A 16858-nucleotide genomic window follows, 5' to 3' on the forward strand; every position below is an offset into this window, starting at 1 on the left:
GGCAATTTTATAAAGTGATAAGTAGTAAGAGCTACCAAGAGGTTGACACTTATAAAATAGCAATTTTATATTGGGTTCCATGATATACATGTGCAATATGTCGTCTATCATGTTTACCAGTTGCATGAGATGCTCCAACCATCCGTCCACGAATCAGCCCTTCCCTCTGCTTGTTTCTCACCACTTTCACCTTTTTCGGGAGATTTTCCTGAATATAGTCGTCTAATCCTTTCTTCAAATCATCTGGAAGGGGAAAAAAAATAAATAAATAAATACTAAAACCTTAAAAATTCTATCCCACTATCCAACCCAATAACTCTGAGGGTTTACGCTCCACCGCAGAGCGCCAGAAGGGAGAGAGGGATCGGTGTTCAATTTAACCACATATTTAGCTATAGAGGTCGAGCAGCTTGATCTCCTTCACCTTAAGTGGAGCCTGAAGATGACCATGCACATAGGTATAGCGACATATATATGCACATATTGTATAGCGACCTTCTTCCCAACGCATTTACCGCCATGTCCAATGAGGTTACAGATTTGTATTACATTACAGACCTTTAGGCTCTTTTTAGGAGAAATCAAGCTGTCGTATAGTTCAAACAGCCCATTACTGCCACTGTTATTGCATTAGATCCTATGCCAACATACTGACAAATACGATATGGTCATGATAGTAATACATTAAAGTAAGAGGACAGCACTCACCTAGCTCACTGTTATCATCCACCAGTATAATTTCCTGAAGCAGGCTAGTCGGTGTGCGATCCAACACACTATGAACAGTTCTCAGCAGAGCAGAAAAAGCTTCATTGTAAAAACAGATCACAATGCTGGCAAGGGGCAGTTCTGAGGGGTAGTTCTTCTTAGCACACCTACCAATCCAATTACACACATATAAAAGTTAGTTCATGCAAGACTTAAAATCGTAAACAACATTTGAGCTCTAAAATATATCAATATTGGCTAATCCTTTAGCTACCTTCTCTATTGGTTGCGCTAATGACACCCAGGTATGTGAAACTAAAAACCATTCATGATGTCTGAAGAGAAGATGTCAGCTAAAACAATTTAATATCATGGTACCAATTACTAGCAGAGTGTACCCAGTGCTTAAGCACACTAGAGACTTTATGGGCTGAACCAATGTGCAAAGTGAAACGATAGGATGCATTCTCATGAACTAATGAATCACAAGACGACTCAGTGATGTCACTAGTTCCTAGTTAAAGGATAGGATACAATGTTATGAGTATTGTTTCAATCCACAAAAAGACTGCCACCGCCATTTTTAAGGAAATCTTAGAAAGTTCTGAGAGTCTGATGGTTGTTTTGCAGAAGCCCATTACAAACAAACAATTAGCAATTATCTTTTCCTCAGTTAATAAAATTAAAGATTTGATTTGCTGCTAAGGTTTAGCACACACTTGAATCCTTGAGTAAAAGTATGTAAACAACCATTTTTCAATCAGTAAGCTGTGTTGTTGACAGACAAATCAGAGACACCCAAACCATGTTTTTTTAAAAAAAAAAAAAAAAAAAAAAAAAAGAAGAGTAGGCTTATCGTTTCTACAGTAGGTTTTAAAAAGGATATATCTTCAAACAATAGGAACACCTATACCCAGTTTAATTAGTTACATTTAAGCAAAATAGTCCACAATAATTTGTTGCTTTTTTTATTTATTTATTTTTATAAAGAGAAGGAAAAAAAATATCTTTGATTCATTATTCACATTTTCATACCAGTGTTTTATGGAATTTGTACCATTTACATATTATAAAGCCAACAATTTATGTTGCACTGTACAAATTAATAATATTATGAAGCTTTTCACAACTGTTGTTCCTTCTTAAATCTTTACCATCACACTAAACAAGCCCCTCACCTCCACAATATTTCTACTAAACCCTTATCCTTCCATCACCACTCCTCTCCATGATATATGCGAGCTACATCTTATGCAATCATTTTACAGACTACGGGCTAGATTTACTAAGCTGCGGGTTTGAAAAAGTGGGGATGTTGCCTATAGCAACCAATCAGATTCTAGCTTTCATTTATTTAGTGCCTTCTACAAAATGATAGCTAGAATCTGATTGGTTGCTATAGGCAACATCCCCACTTTTTCAAACCCGCAGCTTAGTAAATCTAGCCCTACGTCTACACAAGACCATTCATGATCCCTTTCACAAAACAGCACTCAACTAAGCCTGCATGGGGTGTGTGTGTGTGTGTGTGTGTGTGTGTGAGAAGGGGGTTAATCCCAGAAAATCCACCCAGCCTGTCAAGCAATTATTAAAATCCCCCTTTTAAAGCCCACACTTACTATAAATTCCATAATTCTGCCAATCTCAAGTTTGTTCCAAGAGCTGAACTCTTGCAAGAAAGGGAAGAGAGGAAGTCAAACTACAATCAAAACTTAAAATCAACCAGTTATCATTAACCAAATAGTATCCTGTATTTAAGTTATGTAGTGCTATATATGACCAAGCTTAATTAGCACATGAATTTATTAAGAACAGAGACAGAACCTTATTACAGGTTTAATGAGAGAATACCTACAATGTTTAACATGTAAAAATTAAGATAACAAAATAACACAATATAAAAATATACAAGAGAGTTTCTTACAAAAAATAAAAAAGTGAGAAATAAATAGTTCCAGCAGCAACCCTACTACTTACTGACGTTTTGCAACCCTTTGGCACTCTCTCAGTGCATGGAGATAAGAAAAGCACCATCTTTTTATATCAGTAACCAGTACTGCTGAAACTCGCTCCAGAATGCTTTACGAGTAATTATAATTAAATACAGAGACATCCCTGGACATTATAATAATCTATTTGGATCATTACGCTCACTGTTTCTGGTAGGAAAACTTGCAACCACCCCTAAGGGAATACATGCTTTTAAATGTTTTATGAATGCCAGTGTATCACTTTTAAATAAAAACCATTGGCAATCCACTGAAAGGTTGAAGGAGGAAGGTTTCTGCCTAGATGAATGAAGGACACTACAAAGAATGTATTCCTTGGTTTAATAAATGACGTGAAATGTATTTATTGCTGAGATAAGCAGTTCTCATTATCCTGTGTATTATCTGGTTATTTTAGGAATCTCTATTCCCTAATAAGTATGAAGTAGCACTTAATATCTTAACTAGTTTCTATGTATATTTTATAGGGTGGTGGCACTCATTGTTCAGATAAGGCTGCACTTTCTTTTTTTTTTTTGGATTCTTTTAGGAAGGGTTTTCCATTTAAATTAACTCCTTAGTTACATGCCATGGAGGGCTCAAATATTTTAGCTATTTTTAATACACTGATCACTGTTGGCCCTATGCTGCTAGTCAATTCCACTCTAAGGATACAAAGTCTCACGTGACATCTCTGTGTAGTGCTAGGACTACTCATGATAAGAATGAAGGTACAGTAAGAAATGTATTCCGGGTGCAGCATGGTGTGCTCCATGTAAAGTAAATGGTGAGATCAGGCTAAAAATATTCTGTAGATGAAAGGTAACATTTCATCTGTAAAAGCAGCTGGTTTGTAAGGATGTATAGTTTATTTAGGGATGGCTATACAATCTATGGAATGTGCCTGCATTCATGTGATACTCAGCTGTTACACAAAGGAACAAACAGGAAAAGGACACTTCAATACGGTCACTATTGTATAGATTTGACTGCTTAAGGAAAAGGCTACAGACTTGCATGGAAATAAGGATACGTGAAAGTTTCAATGTGCAAATTCAAGCTTGTTTTAGTTTTCCTGATATCATCATCGTTGTTTATTTCTAAGGCTGGGTACAGGCTACAGAAAATTCTTCCCGGTGCAATATCATTAATGATTTTACCAACGACTGAAAGTACCAGTCAGCAGCCGATTCATATGTACACACTTACACGTTTTACAAGATTTACCTTCAGATCTGTGCTCTTCATCTCTCATAACCATCGGCTGAAAAGATCCTGACTCTGCACATTCTATGGAGATCTGCCTACACTGCTGGTCCTGAGTGCATACACACTGCAGAATTTGCCCGACATCGTTCCATTGTTTATAGAGCTTTTTAGTCTGTTTATAAAATCAAACAATTAGATTTACTTTGAAACGATGAAACATGATTGTGGGAGCCCAATGCGATATCAGACCTAGCGGTCGTTTATTGTGCGATTATCATGCCAGTCGGGAAAAAGGAGCTGTAGTGTGTACTCAGCCTTAGGCGCCACAAAAGTCTACAGCGCCAGTCAGAATTGCATATTATATGAAAACATACATAAAAACAGAACAAACGAGGCTGACATAGGAGGTGCAGATGTGAGACAGAAGGTAAAGAGGGACCTATTTGCGAGTTTACAGTCTAATCTTCCCTACAGGAACAGCCCAACACAAATACTCTAACACCAGCTTGATAACCATTTCACAGCATGAATGAATCCTGAACAATGAACGTGCCTATCAATATGACATGAACCTTATAACATTTAAGTAGATAACACTATGTTGTACAGATTTTACACAAGCAAACACTCTCATGGTACATGGATCTTACCTAGAGTTCCCACATCCATCATATGTGGTTATAAGAGTTTAATTACACATATTATAAAATTACAGGGTGGCAATTTCGGTGGGATGGTAAACTGCCAACCACTAATGTTTATCACGCAAATTTATACGCTGGTGGCAAGTCCATATTTGTTCAGTATGCAAACTTTGAAGTCTCTTGTTACTGGGGACTATTACTAAAGGATATACCAAGAGTCTGCATCACGTCATTCATGCCATTCTGCTGACGGAATACTATGTGCTATGGTAACAGGTAATTCTGGTGCTATACCTCTATATGGACCTGTATTCATTTATTATAGATTGCTGGTTGCACTAAAAAAAAAAGCAGAGTAAGGATTGTCCTCCCAGTCTTCTGCTTCCATAGTGGGAATACAATTTAACAAAGTTATTTTGACTTAAGTTACTTGAATGCTTGTACGCACACGCTCTCATCTAACAGACTAGAAACACTGCATGTATGGAGTTCTATGAACTCCGGTAAGTGGTTTATGAGAAACCTTAGGAGGATTATTTACAAATTAGAGTTGTAGATGCAAAAATCTTTAGAAGTGGTCATGGTACAGGATTTCTATTGACTATTAGAGAGATAGTTTAGTTGTGTGGCTCCTAGCCTAGACCATACAGTAGGATCTATAATTTCAACATGGAGAGACAACGTTGCCCCAGATGGGAGTCTCTGCGACATATTTTCCATTTTGTTTGTGGTCTAAGCTGCTCACCACATGTTAAGGGCAAGCTCATGCATACACAGAACAGGTTCATGTCACACTACTGCTCCTATGCACAATGAGCGCTGCATACAGGGTCCTGTGGCTGAGCACAGAGGGCACCATGTGACACCACACTAGCTTATTCATCCCCACCACAGAACAATGGGTCAATTCTGCGTGAACTAACAAAAGAAGGCATTGTATACTTTCATGACCACACCAATTTCACATGTGTGCAATGCTTTAATTACATCAACAATAACTCTGTTTACCCAAGACAATTTCCTGCAAATATTTTTTTTTTTGGCAGCATATTCAAACCAATGTAGGTTTAATTTTCTCTGAATAATTATGAGGGTGGGAGGACAGAAACCATATAAAATACATATAACCAATCTTAACACTAAGTGAGAAGTCAGGGAAAGACTAAACAGTGCATGTTAGCTCCATATATGACCATTTACAGGTTTGAAATTAGTAGTTTTTAACACTTTCACTGCTAAGGGTGGGACTCCCCTACAGATATACCCCAATGACTATAATAGGGGTGTCCCACTCCTCCTCGGCAATGCACCGTGTTCGGGGGGAGTTCGCAAAGCTCCAGATCAGGGAGAATTTCCTTTCTCCACCTTTGGAGGAGGCAGCCCCAGCACTAGGGGGTAATAAGCCGAGGGATGGGCGAGGCTTTAAAAGAGCCTCAATCTCCCCCATCTCGACTCCTACAGGTAAGGTAGGATTTGTGTGGGTACTGCTCAGAAATATGACTAATGTTTAAACATACAATAGGATGTGCTTAGCTCAAAAAGTGCCAAATAGGCTCAGAACAGAAATGTAAAAGAAAACCTCAGCAGCAATATGGCATAATAGGGAAAATAACTTTATTTAAAGGGCTTTTCTTTAATTTGATCAATTATTTATACAAATGAACAAATGACCAAACCCCCAATAAATCTGTAAGGGGGTCCAAAGACTGAACTAGAATGTACGAGAGACGTACTTGGGATCTCTTGTATCCGGGATCTCTCTATGGTATCCGAGTCTGTTGCTTATCAGCACATTGAAGGCATGCTTCTGATAGCCAACATCACGCACATTTTGGTCTTGTTCATTGAAGATCATCCCTGAAAGAAAGAAAGAAAGAAAGAAAGAAAGAAAGAAAGAAAGAAAGAAAGAAAGAAAGAAAGGTCAATATCAACTCTGCATACATATACATATCAGGAAGAAATGGAAAACGTACATTGGGCTATGTGCATACATTTTGAAAAGAGTCATCTGTAATTTAAGAGCATTGAGATAAGTGAACTGAGCACACAAACACAGGTGTGTGCACAGGTATACAAGGTCAATGGAACAGTAGACACAAAGGGTTTGTCCTAGAACAACCTCCTTGTCTACCTTCCCTGGAACACCGAGGCATATAACAAACACAGCACCTGACAGAATAAGAACCGTGGCCTTTCCAATTGGATGCTTCAATAATTCTGCAAGTTTCAGTTACCCACTCAGACTTGTCTACTGCAAGGAAATTATTTTGGTTCCCCTCCTTGCAGTTAAAACTAACAAATAGTAAAAAGTGAGGGGTGGCCGTGTAGGACTGTTACAGTCATAAGACTCCAGTGGATCCAATGAACAGCGCATATACAGCACGTACAATTTGAAGGGAGGGGGGGGTTATATAACCCCACTGAAATAAACCTCTGATTTCTTTATTTTATATTATTAACTTTTTTATTATTTTTTTTTTTTGGGGGGGGGGGGGGTTATCCTTTAAAATAGATCCTGCTGAGAAAGTAAACAAAAATATATTCCTAAGAGTTCAATTTCAGACCAGAAATGACCCACAAAAGGAACATAATTGAGAATTTACTATCTTTATAATTTCATTATTGTTACATTATAAGTGCCATATGTGATTTTTACCATTATTTATCGAATGCAAAATAACATTTTCAGAATTGTGTTCTCATTGGTAGAAGTGAAAAAGGTCCCTTAAAGTGACAACATCTACAGGGTGAATATGTATGTAATATCCTATTACATGTCCTGAAAATCTACAGATTATTCATATATATTGCAACAGGGTTCCTGATCATAAACTGTGGAGGGATGTCACATATTATAGCAGGGCCAGACAAAAGCAAATAGAATTCAGAAGCCAGCAAGATCTTACCAGGATACTGACCAGTAAGCGGTCTGAGAAGTTACACACATGCAGTTAAAGTTTATAGGTGCAATGGCTACTTGACTCCCTCCTGGGATTTGTCCAGGCCTGAATTATAGTAATATAATGTAAACAAATCATTGTATTAATATTATTCACACATTATAAGTAACCTAAATTAAGCTTTTACTAATCTTTCAGAGCCAATAAAAAGCTCTAAAACAAAAAAAAACATAACCATTGACCTCCTTGTAATATAAAATACTCCTTTTAGATTTATACTTTATATTATATGATGTAACGGTTTCTACATTATCCCTAACTACTACTATCTGCTTTTTGAGGGTCAAAACCATGAACAAACCTAATTGGATTTTGACATTTTACAAAAGCATCTTGGTAAACAAGATCACCAGACACAGCACCGGTCCACCTATGTACAACTATCCAGACGTATAGTAATTATCTGCTATTTGGTAGCTCTTTTAGGTGAAGGACAATATCTAAACTGCCATGGAAGACTATTCAGACCAATTTATTTTCACACAGTCTTACTGTGAAAATTCACTTTTTGATTTTTATAATGGAAATTTTTAATTGTGACTCACACATCCATCCCCCAAATACTAAGACCGCAAGCCATAAAGTAGTAACAGAAAACAGAAAATGAATTTTAAAAAGCATTCATCCCAGTGGTCGACCACCTCCAGCAGCTGTTACAACTAGTAGTATGTTTAGTCTGTTAACTTTGAACAGTATTTGTACATTACTCCTCATACATTGCCCCATCTGGGTCAGATTCTTTGGGGTAATGGAAAACAAGTTTGAGGATTTGCCACAGATTTTTGAAGGGATTAAGATCATGACTAACTGGGACATCCACTTTCTTTATGTATATTCACTCCAGTGTTTCTCTTGCATTGTGCTTTGAGTCACTGTCCTGCTGAAAGACAAACTTCCTCGCCAGCTTTTTGGCAGAACGATGTTAGTTTTTGTCCCGGATTTGTCTGCAATGTTTACCATCGGCCCTGCCAAGACTGCCACCGAAAACCATCCTAATAACAGGAGGCCACTACAGCTTGGCCTCACAGTCAGGATGGAAGGACATGGCTGGTGTGCAGTGTTTGATTCACATGTCCCACCACAAGACTTTGGCACATTTCTTCCTGAGGGTGTAGAGCAATCTATTTTATGGGCAAGGACATGAGGCTGTTTTTTTCCTCAGACAGGGCTTTTTCCTTGCAGCTCTCCCCACTCGGTAACATACCTAAAATATGCCCTTTTTGTACAGCAAGTTCAGGGACTGTAGGAATGTGCTGGTCTTCTGTTCAATGGATAGCACTGAGCTCCGAGAGCGGTTTAATGGGCTTTTATGACAGTCTTACATCCTTCCCCAGAGTTTCACCTCCATTGTCATTTCTGGCATATTTGGAATGCACTTTAATCTATAATTTAAATCTTTTATTTCTGATGACATATTTACCATGATGTAGGACCTCACAGCGAGAAGAGCATTTATATTTAAGTTACATTTGAAAAAATGGAGAGGAATCACTGGACAGATTGATGGCGCTATGAGCTAATGTACAGCACCTGTGCCCATTTCAGCTTGCAAATATAAAGGGTATGAATCCTTTTTTTTTTTCCCTACATTTAATTTATTTCTGCCTTTTTATTTGTGTAATTTTTTTTAAATATTTTAATTTGACTGGGGTAATACTTTGTTGATCAGTGGCTAAAAAAAAAAAAATAAACACATCAATCCATTTCAAATTTAGAATCTACGATAACAAAATGTGAAAAATGCGTTGGGCCTGAATATTTTTATGCCTATAATTATTCAGGGGTGTACTTCAAAAAGATCTTAACTGGTCATAAGACAGTAATACACAGCGTTATAGACAAGGTTGATCTGTTTGTAAAAGTTAGTGATATCACTGAAGCAGAAGTTGAGACCACTTGCACTGTACTCGCAAAGGAAATGACTTGCTTGAAAATGAACAATTTGTGTATGCTTCCCTATTTTAGGTACAAGAAGTCTATAATTTGTGGTCACATGTCCAACATACTGTATGTATGTTTTCCATGAGGAAAAAAAAAAAAGAAGGAAGATGATCTTTGTCTGGACCACTATACTCACTGGCATTAAGCATTATGCAGGCCTTCAGTACTGTAAGCTATTTTGCAAAAAAAAAAAAAAAAACAACATAAGCAAAACCAAATTAGGCTTCCCCTCCCAAAATCTTCATTTTATAGGTTCAGAGAAATCTCTCTGAGTCTCTTCCATTCCTATTACAAGCAAAGCTGACCTACAGAGGACATAACCTATGTATCACTTTCATATATTGCGCCAGACATCCAGTGGCATTACCCTTGTCATGTTTCCCAGCAACACAAAGGCAGAAGCACTTATGTTCAAGTGATCAGGAACAGAATCAAATTTCACAACGCTGGACAATAACAGCCCACTTGTAAAATTCTAGGAAAGTATCACCTTCAAATTCTACATACACTGTACCCGTTATTTTATAATTGCCCATGGCAGACATTTGCCATGAACCCCACATTCAGAAATTACTGCTCCAATACCTATATCTGAGAATGTGTGTTTGCTATATTTCCTTTTTACAGAAAAAAGTAACAAACGCTGTGCTGGGCTGGTTGCTGCTTACTTTCTATCCTTGCATGAACTAGAATCTATTGGGAAGAGGTGCAGAAACTGCAGGTTAGCGTAATAAAGCTATCCATGAGTTACCAGACATCAATCACACCCACACCAGCAGCCTGTGTAGGAGGAGATCAGGGTATGGTCCAACTCCCAGGACATCCTATAGGCTACTCTGATGGACAGTCACTCAGTCACACTCCATGCACTAAAATAATGTAAATAGAAAAACATCACTTTTCACGTACACTGTGCCGCATTCTGCATTAGACAAAATTTCAGAAATGGGAAGAATCCCCCAAAAAAAATGCTATTTATTTGTGATCAATTTTTTTAACTACATTTGCCAGTTGTCCAAACTGCATAAAAATGATTAAAAAGCCTGCAACATTATTATATGAGAGAATAGCAAGTCTACAAAAATCACAGCCAGCTCAAATTCATGGTACAGACTGGTGAATAGAAAGTAGACCTCACAAAATGGAATGAGTACGCCCATATGATTGTATGATTTTTAGAATGTCATTGTAAGTAAAGGTACTACTGGATATCTCCAGCAATAAAAAATAAATGGTATAAAACATTACATGTTACGTATCCATAAGCAAAATATGATTCTTCTTTAAAATATGCTTTATCTAGGTTAGATTTAATTGCTTAATTACATTTTTGGAATTGAGATAAGATACATACTACATGCCCTTACATATTCTAGTTGATATTTTCTTTTGATTAAAAATTACTTTTATTACATAAAACTCTTTTCAGGCTTTCCACACATCACCAAACAGTCCAGATTGCCAGCGACTGACAGGTGTGACAGTAAAGGGGAGAGGTGTTGTCTAGAATGGGCGAGGTTTGCTCATATTGGGGTGTGTCCTATATTGTCCTAAATCAATCATGAATGTTGGTATGTATGCATGTAATGCAAAAGGCGATTTTGATTTCAAATCAGATGCAATTCTGATCCAGTGGAACGATGACCGCATTGGTCCATGTGCACTCACCAAAAACAGACACTATTACAATTAGACTGTTCAAATAGCAGTCTAATCTGTTAATACTGGCCATCCATTTGTGTGACCCAGTTGGAAACATATATGACAATTCAGCACAAACAGGCAGGTCACAACATATGGTAAGCTTTAAGGACTACTTAACCTAAAATGCAACTGTGTTATACACAGCTAATAATAACATTCACAAAGTTCCCACACCCAAGCTATTGTTCTCTGCCATCAGCCATTTTCTGCAAAAAGTGCCTGGCTCCCCCACCCCCTCCACAATTATAACTTTATATTCCGCATCTTCAGGAGTAATAAGCTCTTAAAAAGTGTATACAGTCAAGTCCATAAATATTGGGACAGCGACACAATTCTCATATTTTGGGCTCTATACACCACCACAATGGATTTGAAATTAAACAGACAAGATGTGCTTTAACTGCAGACTTTCAGCTTTAATTTGAGGGTATTTACATCCAAATCAGGTGAACGGTCGGTCTAGGAATTACAACGGTTTCTATATTTGCCTCACACTTTTTAAGAGACCAAAAGTAATGGGACAATCGACTCAAAACCTATTTCATGGACATGTGTGGGTCATGACCCAAAACATACCACCTCATACAGTGAAGCATGGTGGTGATAGTGTCATGGCGTGGGCATGTATGGCTGCCAATGGAACTGGTTCCCTTGTATTTATTGATGATGTGACTGCTGACAAAAGCAGCAGGATGAATTCTGAAGTGTTTCGGGCAATATCTGCTCATATTCAGTCAAATGCTTCAGAACTCATTGGCCGGCGCTTCACAGTGCAGATGGACAATGATCCGAAGCATACTGCAAAAGCAACCAAAGAGTTTTTTAAGGCTAACAAGTGGAATGTTATGCAATGGCCAAGTCAATCACCTGACCTGAATCCGATTGAGCATGCATTTCACTAGACGAAGACAAAACTGAAGGGAAAATGCCCCAAGACCAAGCAGGAACTGAACACATTTGCAGTAGAGGCCTGGCAGAGCATCACCAGGGATGAAACCCAATGTCTGGGGATGTCTATGCCTTCCAGACTTCAGGCTGTAATTGACTGCAAAGGATTTGCAACAAAGTATTAAAAAGTGAAAGTTTGATGTAGGATTGTTTAGTTTGTCCCATTACTTTTGGTCCCTTAAAAAGTGGGAGGCACATATAGAAACCGTTGTAATTCCTAAACTGTTCACCTGATTTGAATGTAAATTCCCTCAAATTAAAGCTGAAAGTCTGCAGTTAAAGCACATCTTGTTTGTTTCATTTCAAATCTATTGTGGTGGTGTATAGAGCCCAAAATATGAGAATTGTGTCGATGTCCCAATATTTATGGACTTGACTGTATATAAACTTCTGAATGTTATCAATTGCATTCTTATATAAACCAATGGCCTTTCCAGCATTACCTCGCCCTCTCCACACTTCAACCTGTTCCTCTAGATGATTAAAAAGCACTCGCAGCAGCAACGTGAAAGAAAGAGGGAAAACATAGCTCTGTCCAGCACCACCTCTCACATGCCAATCACTCATTAGCTATTCCTGGGCAGGGCTCTTTTTTCCTAGTGTATAGATCCAGGAACAATGTGGAGGTGAAACAAAGGATAAGAGTCAGAGCACAGAAGTTTTACAGTTTGCATATTGGTCATAATAAGTTTCCTTGGTGATTAATAGGAGGGGCAGATTTTTAATTAATGAAATAATCCATTCAGCACTTTTAAAGAAAATCTTAGTACAAAGTAGAATGGACTATACATCAAAACATAACTCCAGGTACCAGTATTTACTTTTCTTCCCCAACATGGTCCAAAATGACCAACAGGTATTTACACAATCATTTTCCAAGAAGGAAAGCCACAAACTCAAATGCAGAGATAACAGATCAACCTAAAAAAACATGACAAAACAATTATCATCTGTGATCTCTATATTTCTACAAAGCCCCAGCTTCAGATGAGATTAAACACACAGCAAAAGAACTACACAGGACCGAAACTGATTTAATTTGTCAAAAATTTGTGAAATTTAGGGCTCAATTAAAACTATATAGAAGTGAATGCACTCACGTTTTGTAGTCCAATTCCTAGGCATGGGTGCACTCACTCTAAAGTTGAGGGATACAGCAACAGGCAAACAGCATGTTCTCATAGGACGTTTGCAGTAATTACAGTAATGGGCTATTAGAAGCTCAAATGTTGACTCATGTTTATCTAATAAACACTTTAATAATTTAAAAAATCATGTGTGCCTCCTATTTGCCTTTTGAGATTCATTATATAGATATATATCTCCAGTATAGGAAGAAGCACACAAGGATTTGTTTACATTAAATGGACATTTAAGGTTTCACGATTCCAACTTTTCAGTTAGTCTAGACTTTCGTCAGTGATAACTATAAAGTTGGAATCTTGGAATTTCTTTAAATCAAATGGACTTTTAAAATTTCAACTTAGCAACAAATCCTTGCGTGCCTCCAATACTGGATTTATTTACAGGACAACTATGTGTTTTTGCTGGAGGTGAGCACTGGGGTCAGTTTGATTATAATAAGTAGACTGACAAGTATTGGATAGAGATAAGAGATTATATGTAGATACATATATAGATACATACACATATAGAGAGATGCACAGATACACACAGTATTGCAGTAAAAACAGCATATAACCATATTTAAAAAATAGAGCTTTAAGTAACACATTTGTAGCTTTAGATAGCAATCTTAGTCCAGGTGCATTTCTCTTAGAGAGTTTACTTTGGGAAATGGGGCTCCGGAGTGAATCATGTAATCTATCTTATGACAAACAGTCAGTGGCACCCTAGCTGTGACTAGGACCATTGCCAGCTGAGCCGAAAGATTATTTCAACTTTATAAACACAGGTTGGTCCTGGCCAATGCTGAAAGCAGATTCCTTTTTCTTACATTTATTGACCATGATAATCTATAATATTCTAAAATCTCAGCTGTTTCTATACACTATCTTTCTCCATTAATAATTTTCAATGGACTAATTCTTCAAGCCCTTATGAATACTTCCCCTGTTCCATCTACACCATGTGAAATACATTTCTAGATAACATTAAAAACTTAGAGACCACATTATTTGTTTATTACACACAGTTATGCCAGGTTATGTCATCTGACATTTTAAAGGGAACATTCTTAATAACATTCTTACTGAAACAGCTTTCCAGCCTGTTCACCCATATTTACACCACTGACATTTGTGCAAATTCTGAGTTCATAATGAGCATAAGAAATGTTATTGCTTACCCATTTCTGGCGAAAAATTCCCATGAGCATAAGAAATGTTATTGCTTACCCATTTCTGGCGAAAAATTCCCATTGGCTTCCACAAAGTCCCCAACATGATTTCCAAACTGATCCCTAGCCCGACCTTTGTAGGGCGCATCAGGCAGCCTAGCAGACTCCCTGGAGAAACGGGGGTAAGGTTTCTTGGGCAGTGGCTTGTATGGTTCCAGCCCCTTGATGGGCACATGTCTGATGCCTTGGCTCTCCTCGCTAAAGTTGAAATAAATAAACAGCAGAAGTGTCCAGGTCACAGATGTGAAGAGGCACCCATAGCAGAAACAGCGGAGAGCGGCACTGCCCATTGTACCCCTAGCATTGTCGAGGGTCCATTCTCAATTCCCTGTCAAGAGTTTCAAAGAAAGGGAGATGAGATACAATCTAAAAAAAAAAAAAAAGTAGAATAACTAATAAGTAATTTTATTTTCTACATTCCTGCGTTAACATCCTACAAATATGTACCCAGAGGAGCTTAATAAATGGCTTTTTCCTATGTAGATTAACCTAGCAACCCCTGACACATATTAACTGGCAAATAGATGCCCATGTGTCACACAGCCCAGTCTGCAGCGCTATTGTGTATCTGCATCCCGGGACACATGTCACAGCGGACTAGGAATTGCAGAACCTGACTACGCCCACTGACCCAATAACAAATCACCTTCCTTCAAAAGCACAACGAAGCCTGGGCCCTGCAGCTGACCGCTTACCTGGGTCCCTTTCCATAGTGGTCTGAGGGAAGACTGGCCGTGATCTCCGATGCAGAGTGACGAAAACATGTAGCCTCGCCCCCTCCAAGATGTTGGCGCTCATGGTTCAGCCCCTGTGCTGCATCAGGCAATGCGATTTCACTGAGAGGGCGTGGCCACATTGTGCTACGTCACTTATGGGTGGTACAAACATTCTAGTGGACATATGGCCATAACCGAGCTGTAGAGGCAGAACTTGTTCTTTAAGTGTCTGTCTCCGTTATACAGACATATTGTAGGAGCTGATTCGTTCACTCTCAAACGATTTTGCTCTCCAAGAAAATGGTTGCCGTTTCCTTTTCGTACATTGGTTTTCCGAAACGGTTGTTTTTAGATGTTTTGCAATAAGCTACACAATACCCAGGAACTCTTTACGTTGCTACATTATATCTATTATGTATACATTTAGTTCTTACACAACAAACACAGAACAAACTGCATCCAACCACTGGTTAGTGGAACATTATTATCCCTGTGTAATCAGAGCAGATTTCAAAGTTTTGTATGTGTTACTTAAACTGAGAATACATTTTTACCTGCATTGTGGACTCATTTTTTTTGTGGTTTTTTTGCTTCAGGACAGAAAAGTCAGTTTAACCAGTATCATTGTTTTTATAGAGAGAAAAAGTAAAAAAAAAGTTTTTTTTTTTTTAACCAATTGTCACCATATCAATCTTGTTGTATTAATATACTCCAAAATGTGCTGTACTACTTATTTTAATTGCAAGGACCTTAAACATGCATTCTGCATTGGAGGCCACTCCTGAGGCCCACAATCTTTTGAGCATGTGAAGGGGTCAGAGCGTGTACTGTAAAGCATCGTGTCAAATTTTAGTTCCACTGTGGTAATTATTACAAATTAGACTAATTACAGTGTTCTTCAAAATGTGATAGTGTTATGATCATTGGCATATCTACCATGGGTGCAGGGTGTGCAGTGAAGATGGGCCTGTTGATCACCGTGGCTCCACACTGTCCCCTTGACTTGTGGACACCTGCACCAAGAGTGATCCAGGCAGACATAATACTGATGACTCAGCATGACTTTAATACCTCACCTTCGCCGCTGAAGCTTGTAATTGATGTATATGTGCATTCAGTCAGTGCTTTGCTGCCTGATCCTCATCCCTCAACTCACTGACTAATTGATTAGAAGAGGAAATAGCAAGATGACATCACTCATGTTTCCCTGTAAATTAAATTGTCAGACACTTTAAATAAAACCATTATTATTAATAATGAGATTCAGTGTGGTAAACTTTGTAGCAGTCATTGATAGGAAGGCCGAGATTTGATGGACCGTTTATGCGACTATCTCTTTAGCTTTGAGTAGGTATGACATGGATTTAGAGAAAAAAAAATATCTCAGTTGCCGCACATTTTTAGATCCAGAGATGCATTTAGTTCTGCACTTTGGCACCTTAGGTTATGATTTTCTTCTTGTGTTGTAAGAATATATCCCTAGTTTCAGATTCTTTGGACACTCTATAGAGATCTGCCTACACTGCTGGTCACAAGTGAATACACACTTCTACATTTGCACTTCATCGTTCCATCCTTGATCGTGATTTTTAGTAAGTTTTGAAAACCGAATCAAACGATACAATGTGCTTTGGTGCGATAAAACATGATTGTGGGAGAGAACATACTAATGCAATATCTG

The 16858-nt window shown here is 38.1% G+C and overlaps 1 protein-coding gene across 1 annotated transcript in view; it reads right to left on the minus strand.

Moving 5' to 3' along the window:
* The window catches only part of GALNT11 (polypeptide N-acetylgalactosaminyltransferase 11), a 33325-nt gene extending 18064 nt beyond the window's left edge, over positions 1–15261 (minus strand). Inside the window, exons 1-5 of the mRNA XM_075212150.1 lie at positions 15157–15261; positions 14460–14789; positions 6283–6406; positions 709–875; positions 118–243 (exon numbers count right to left, since the gene is read on the minus strand). Of these exons, the coding sequence (XP_075068251.1) occupies positions 118–243; positions 709–875; positions 6283–6406; positions 14460–14751 (709 nt within the window). The 5' untranslated portion in view covers positions 14752–14789; positions 15157–15261. The remainder of the gene's footprint in view (positions 1–117; positions 244–708; positions 876–6282; positions 6407–14459; positions 14790–15156) is intronic.
* Between the last annotated feature and the right edge of the window lie 1597 nt (positions 15262–16858).

This window comes from Mixophyes fleayi, chromosome 5, assembly GCF_038048845.1.
Source record: "Mixophyes fleayi isolate aMixFle1 chromosome 5, aMixFle1.hap1, whole genome shotgun sequence".
In the NCBI taxonomy this organism is placed as follows: domain Eukaryota; kingdom Metazoa; phylum Chordata; class Amphibia; order Anura; family Limnodynastidae; genus Mixophyes; species Mixophyes fleayi.